The sequence below is a fragment of the Rhinopithecus bieti genome, unplaced genomic scaffold (genome assembly GCF_001698545.2).
Source record: "Rhinopithecus bieti isolate Rb0 unplaced genomic scaffold, ASM169854v2 scaffold_10181, whole genome shotgun sequence".
NCBI classification, from domain to species: domain Eukaryota; kingdom Metazoa; phylum Chordata; class Mammalia; order Primates; family Cercopithecidae; genus Rhinopithecus; species Rhinopithecus bieti.
Window position 1 is genome coordinate 1,673,409 of NW_016806624.1, and position 6,738 is coordinate 1,680,146.

At 46.2% G+C, this 6,738-nt stretch overlaps 1 protein-coding gene across 1 annotated transcript in view; it reads right to left on the reverse strand.

Moving 5' to 3' along the window:
- SHISAL2B (shisa like 2B) overlaps positions 1–4,242 on the reverse strand; it is a 26,321-nt gene extending 22,079 nt beyond the window's left edge. Inside the window, exon 1 of the mRNA XM_017877119.1 lies at positions 3,738–4,242. Within this exon, the coding sequence (XP_017732608.1) occupies positions 3,738–3,928 (191 nt within the window). The 5' untranslated portion in view covers positions 3,929–4,242. The remainder of the gene's footprint in view (positions 1–3,737) is intronic.
- Positions 4,243–6,738: the final 2,496 nt, after the last annotated feature.

A 6,738-nucleotide genomic window follows, 5' to 3' on the forward strand; every position in this document is an offset into this window, starting at 1 on the left:
TCGCCCGGCTAGTTTTTTGTAGTTTTTAGTAGAGACGGGGTTTCACCGTGTTAGCCAGGATGGTCTCGATCTCCTGACCTCGTGATCCGCCCGTCTCGGCCTCCCAAAGTGCTGGGATTACAGGCTTGAGCCACCGCGCCCGGCCCACATTTTGTTCTAATTAAAATCTACCAATAGATTTTAACCTATAAATAGATTTTAATCAATTTTACTCAAGAACAGATACTTCTGTTGACTTTCACGGTAGTGTTGTACACACTTATTTAACGCATTTGAGAGTTTAGCTTATAGAAAATGTTCAATAAATGGAAATAAATAATAATTGACTGCTGATTGATCTACCTGTATTTGGAACATACATCATTGAAAAGTAATGATCTTTTTCTTCATTATCTTCCTGGCTTGCCTTTAGGCTTCTGCTCTTTCCCTGGGATTAGGACTCTAACCTGTACCAAAAGGGAGGGGAGGGAGAATTTGACCAGGGATGCCAGGAGCATTGCTGCTTTGGGAGGAAGGATAATAGAACTGAAAGTGAAGAGTTAAGTTCACTCCACTTGTCCTTCATTTTAGGAGCTAGAACACCCCTACAAAGAAGAGATTGCCTCCTGAACCACACACACGAAGTCGACTTTCAGAGATTCTTGTGCTTGGTTTATTGTCAACCCAGTTCCACTAGCCTTATAGACGAGTGAAGGCTGGGGAAATTTATGGCTGGAGTCACTGTAGAGTTACATATTTCAACTTGGGGTTTGCTCTCACTGGATGCACTCTCATCTAAAAGGTAGACACCCTATATTTGGCGACTCCTCTTTTATGCTTGTTTGCACCAAACCTAACTTTTGTGCATTTTAAGTGTCAGGGAAGGTTAGGATCACTTCACTATACACAGACACATGCGAAAGTAATCCACTCAGTTAATATTATCTGGTGCACAGAGCAGATAAGAGGCTAGACATCTGGAAAGATTCTTCAAACAGGAACCTGATTATTACAAAATCTTCAAGGTAAAAATGTAATTTAGTCTATTTGAAAGCAAAATTGTTATTTTAATTAACTTCCACATACACAGTGTGGGCTTTCAATGTACAAATTATAAAACCAGACCATTAAATTTGAAAGAAAAACAAAAACAAAGCATGCCATCCCTGCTTTCGGTTAGAAAAGAATGTTCTTCATAATACTGACAAATACTTTCAATGTCATGGTTCACTTTATAAAAAAGTTGCTTTATGGCCGGGAGCGGTGGCTCATGCCTGTAATCCCAGCACTTTGGGAGGTCAAGGCAGGCAGATCACGAGGTCAGGAGATCGAGATCATCCTGGCTAACATAGTGAAACCCCATCTCTACTAAAAATACAAAAAATTAGCCAGGCATGATGGCAGGCACCTGTAGTCCCAGCTACTCGGGAGGCTGCTGCAGGAGAATGACATGAACCTAGAAGGCAGAAGTTGCAGTGAGCCGAGATTGAGCAACTGCACTCCAGCCTGGGTGACAGAGCGAGACCTCGTCTCAAAAAAAAAAAAAAAAAGAAAGAAAAGAAATGTTGCTTTATGCACGCAAAGCTCTAGGTATAAACTCTCGGTAAAGAGGGAGCTCCAGGAGACTCCTAAAATAGTCATTTCAATAAATACTTACTAAATAACCACTCATGCATGGCCCTGTCCAATAGACCTTATTTTCCCAAGTCCTGGAGAAGATTACCAAGGAAAATCCTAAGACCATAGGGAGTCATCGGAGGAGAAAAGATGGGAGGGGGCCAGACACAGGAAAGGAAGAATTATCCTTTCCTCAGCACCCTATGGCAGTTGTTTTACAAGCTTTGAGAGAGGGTCTGAAGCTGCTGTCACATTAATGCAGCAATTCTCCTACTTAGGAAGTTCACTTACCTTGTGATAGCCACAGCTGTGCCTTTCTCCAGCCACTATAGAATCTCAAAACAAGGGCTAGTGAGTCTTCACAGTTGGACTATTTTAAATTAGGAGTGGAGAGCAAAGAATAGAGGGGAAATGAAGCTCTAATAAATTTACCTCCCTATTGTGTTCTCAGAGCTCAATAACTCACAGGAATCCCAGGTTTAACACTGCCAACCAACAACATCAGTTGAAGTGATTTTTCTATTTCCCAGGGAATGGACCTGCACTGTCCATTTTGTCAGTGCTGAATGAAGACCCCAGCAAGCTGTTCACTCCTTTGTGCCCTTATAAATCTTAGGAAGGTTTTATGTCCTCTATTGCTTGTCACTTTGGAACTATTCAGGGATCTGAAAATCTCAGGCACATTTTCCAATTGAGTTTGACTTAGGAATTGCCAGTCTCTGTTGGAGGTGTTTCTGCCATCAGTAATGCCTCCAATGACCCAGAGATAGATTACTCTGTTAGTTTCCAAAAGGCCAGATAATAAACCAGTGCAATACAGATTTCTTCCTCATGTAATCTACTAAGGATAAGCTATCATTATTTTCTGACATTTTGCCCTTTTTCAGCAAAATACAACTTTGTGAGTTGAACTTACGGGAAGGTAGGCACTCCTGCTGAGACTTGTTGATGCTTGCAATATAGAAAAATATGTTAATACGTTATTGCTTTAAGAAGTAACATTTAGTCATTTGCTATAGACTTGGCATGTGTGTTAAATTCTGGGTCATGTAGGTGACTGGGAGACATAATCATACTTTACCTCTTACTAGCAGAATCCATCTCCCCCAACCCTATAAACTAATTAATATGTACAAAACAATTTAAGGTGGGAGCTCTTTCCTTGATTGTCGAACCCCTTTCATTCTCCAAGCAAAATGAAAAATTAAGTTTAAAGTTTGCAGTCCTTCAGAGTGGAAGGGGGAAAAGAAATTCATAATGAAAATGTCTACATGAATACTAGTTGGAATAAGTAAAATAAAATTGCCACTATAGGAAAAAAGAAACAAGACCGCACCTTAGAAAGTCTCTTCACATTCCAGCAATAGCCACATGGCTCAGGTTTCAAGAAAGGGGGTGTCCTGTTCTACAGAGTGTGTGTATAATCATAGCAACCAAAAGCTGTATCTTTCTTGGTGTCTCTTCAATTCTCTCCAGGGTAGGGGTCAGATCCTCCAAAAAGGGCAAGTCGTAAAGCCCAGTTGCTTGCGCAGGCCCTCAGGAACACACACACACACACACACACACACACACACACACACACATTAAAAAATACATGTGTATTTTAAAGAATACAACCAATTCCTTCACAACCCTCAAAGAGTCTTAAAATACTCTGGTCCTTGTTAATGCAGTAAAAAGAGCCCCAAAGGAGCCTCCTTTCTCTTCAAATACACCAAATAAACCTAAAAGAGGATTTTAAACCTTCTCCTTGGGTTATCTGCCTGTCCTCCCGCTCCACCAGTAGGGTGCCAGCCTGGGACTGGTCCCCGGCGAGGGGAGAGCAGTCGGCTCCCGGGAGGCGGGCGGGGAACCCAGCGGGGCCAGCCGGGAGGGCCCCAACTGCGCCCTGGGTGCAAAGCCCGCGCTCCTCCAGCGCGCACCTCGCCTCCGGTCCTGGCTTCCGGGGGAGTTCCGAGCCGGGGCGAGATTTCTCTCCCTACCCTCACCCGCCCTCAGAGGCTCCGCTTCCTTCCGTAGCGACCCAACCCAGAGCCGATGGCGGGGACGCGGGAGACCCCCCTGGCCCTGGCGTGGCTCCGCTGGTCGCCTCCCCAGCCCCGGGCCCGGCCAGCCGCCGCACGCGCGGGCTCTCAGCCCACCTGAGGCTCCACATGTAGCTGTGCTTGTAGGGGAAGTAGCTGCCCGGCTCGCTGCAGCAGTACTTGAGGTCTGCGAAGCCGCAGCAGTACTGGAGCGCGGCCCCCTCGCCAAGCCGGGGGCACTGGAAGGGCTCCACGAAGCTCTGGTTGAGGCTGTAGTAGCCGGAGCACAGACGGCTGTCCTCGCTCATCGCGGGCAGGGGCCGGGAGAGGCTCGCGAGGGCCCCGGTCTGCTCTCGGATCGCACCGGTCCAGCACCTCCAGAGCCCGCGGACCCCTCTGCCCGGACTCGGCTCTTCGGATCTGGGCTCTGGCTGCCCAGGCGCTCAGCCTTCCCGCGCCACCTCTGCTTTCTCTCCTCCCCTTGTCCACATGGTGTCTGGGCGCCTTACTCTCGCCTCTCCCTCTCGCTGCTGAGCGGTCGCTCCTTTTATCCGCCCATCTCGACGCTGACTCCCCTCTACTTTCCCTCATTTCACCAGCAGCCTGGAGACCTTAGCTGTCCTCACACCATGCCGGAAAGAGCTTTCTCCAGCGGGAAAAAAGGAGACGTGGGACATGTTTTCAGTCCAAGCAGATGCTGCCAAAGTTGCAGTTTTCCTGCCTAGGGACAGGGCAGGTGGATTCTGGGCAAACAGACCGGGTCTGGTGGAGCCTTAACTACCCGGCCATTGACTCAAGGAGTGGAGGAGAGGACCAGATAAAAGGCAGTCAACAGTAGTGAGGCGGCGTTGGTGTTCTCTTTCTTTGAGAGAAAATGTGAAACATTAAGATCTGCCCATTTAAAAATAAAAAACAAGAAACAACGTCTCCCCTAACAACTGGCCATGCTGCAGTTGCTTTCTGTGTTCAGCTAAAATATCCAGAAAAGTTAAGAAATGCAAGACATGAAGGTAAAGAAAGTGAGAACTTTCTAGAGAGGGAGGCAGCCAAAGGAAAAAAAGGCAGAGGAAATAGGGAGAAAACTTCAGTCAGTTTTGATGTGCTGTAGGAACTTCTTTTGTCTCCTTTTTGTTTGATATTCCCATTTTCTTGATTGGTTTGTTCACAAAGGCTTTTTAAAATAACGATGATAATACATGCTTATTGTAATAAGTCAAGCAATGCTTGGGTCTATAAAGAAAAAGATAATAATAGCCTTATGATGGGAGAGGAGGCGATTATAACATTCATAAAATGTACAAGATAGATCATTGTTTCTTCCTCTTCATTTCTGCTTCCTTCCCTTGGCCAGGGGCTTGATTGGATCCCAGACGTCGAATTTTACCTTGTTGGGTGCTGGATGTTTTTGCATTCCTATAAGTACTCTTGAGCTTTGTACTGGGATGCAGTTAAGTTCCTTGGAAACAATTTGATTCTTTCAGGATTGATTTTAGTATTTGTTAGGCAGGACTAGACTAGCCTTTAGGACTGAATTTTTCCCCACTACTGAGGCAATACCCTTCGAGTTATTCTACCCAAACCTTGTGAATTATAGGGCTTACCATTCTGACTGGTGGGAACACAAACTATTTTCAGCCTTGTGAGGGCTGCAAGGACTGTTGTTCCCTCTGTTTCTTTCAGGTGGTTCTTTTCTGTGGTTCAAGTAGTTTCCTCCCAGGCCTGCAGTGATCAGTACTCATGAAGACTCTGGTGATCTCAAAGTGCTCTCTCCCTCTCACTACCTCTCTTCCACTCTCTCTTTCTCTCCAGCCCTCTCCTTCTGGTACTCTGTTCTGCTGCCTCTAGCCACTCTTCCCTGGACTTCTCAGACCACCGAGTTCTACCTGGCTTCCACCTTCTTATACTGCGAAGACCTGGAAACTCTCTCCTGCCAATGAGCTGGATTCATAAGGCTCACCTCACCTGTTTCCCTTCTCTCAGGGATCACTATCCTGCAGTACCTGATATCCATGTCCAAAACCAATTGTTTCAGCTATTTTGTTGTTTCATCATTTCAGGCAGGAGGGTCAATTTGGTCCCTGTTATGCCCCTACGCCTTGGCCAGAGGATTGGACCTGATTCAAAGTAGGCCAGTTAGGGTCTGTCCCCTGTAAATGGAATTCCACCCATGTGGACAGGAAGCCTCGAGAAGCTAGTGTACAGGAAATAGAAAAATGAAGCAAACAGTAAGCAAAAGAAAAGGTGGGTAGAAGAGTGCTGGTGGCTTTGTAATTCTTGATCAAGTCCTTTCTGGAGGCCCAGGGCATTCTTTTTTTTTTTTTTTTTTTTTTTTTTTTTTTTTTTTTTTTTGAGACGGAGTCTCGCTCTGTCGGCCCAAGCTGGAGTGCAGTGGCGGCATCTCAGCTCACTGCAAGCTCCGCTCTCGGGTTCACGCCATTGTCTCGCTGCCTCAGCTCCGAAGTAGCTGGACTACAGGCGCCCGCCACCTCGCCCGGCTAGTTTTTTGTAGTTTTTTAGTAGAGACGGGGTTTTCACGTGTTAGCCAGGATGGTTCCTGATCTCCTGACGCGTTGTCGATCCGCCGTCTCGGCCTCCCAAAGTGCTGGGATTACAGGCTTGAGCCACCGCGCCCGGCCGGCCCAGGGCATTCTTAAGAGTTTCCTGACATGTCCTGTTTCCTTACAGCCAAAATCCACTTTTCTGGCCACAGTGCATTCAAGTTGGATTCTAGTACTTGCAGCCAAAGGGTTGTAACTCAGACAGGACATCTTCAGGCAAACGTGAGGGGAGGAAGTAGTTGAAAGGAAAGAACGGAAGCTTTTTATTCAATGGATCAATTTCCCTTGGAAGGGGGAGAAATATGCAGCACTAGCAGACTTTTCCTCCCATTACATGAGAGAGAAAAAGAAATTTGGAGACAAAAGAGAGGAAAGTTTTTCTGGAAATATTGATTGTCTCAATAAAATATTATTGAGAGCATGAGGCAACAAGGTGGAACTTAGATGCTTGACAAGAATGGGAAAGACAGAGTGAACACTGTAGGGAGCATGCCTGGGTAGAGGCTGAGTGGAATAAAAGGATCAGGTGCGTCGCTGAGCGCCTGCTTTGAGTTAGAAAT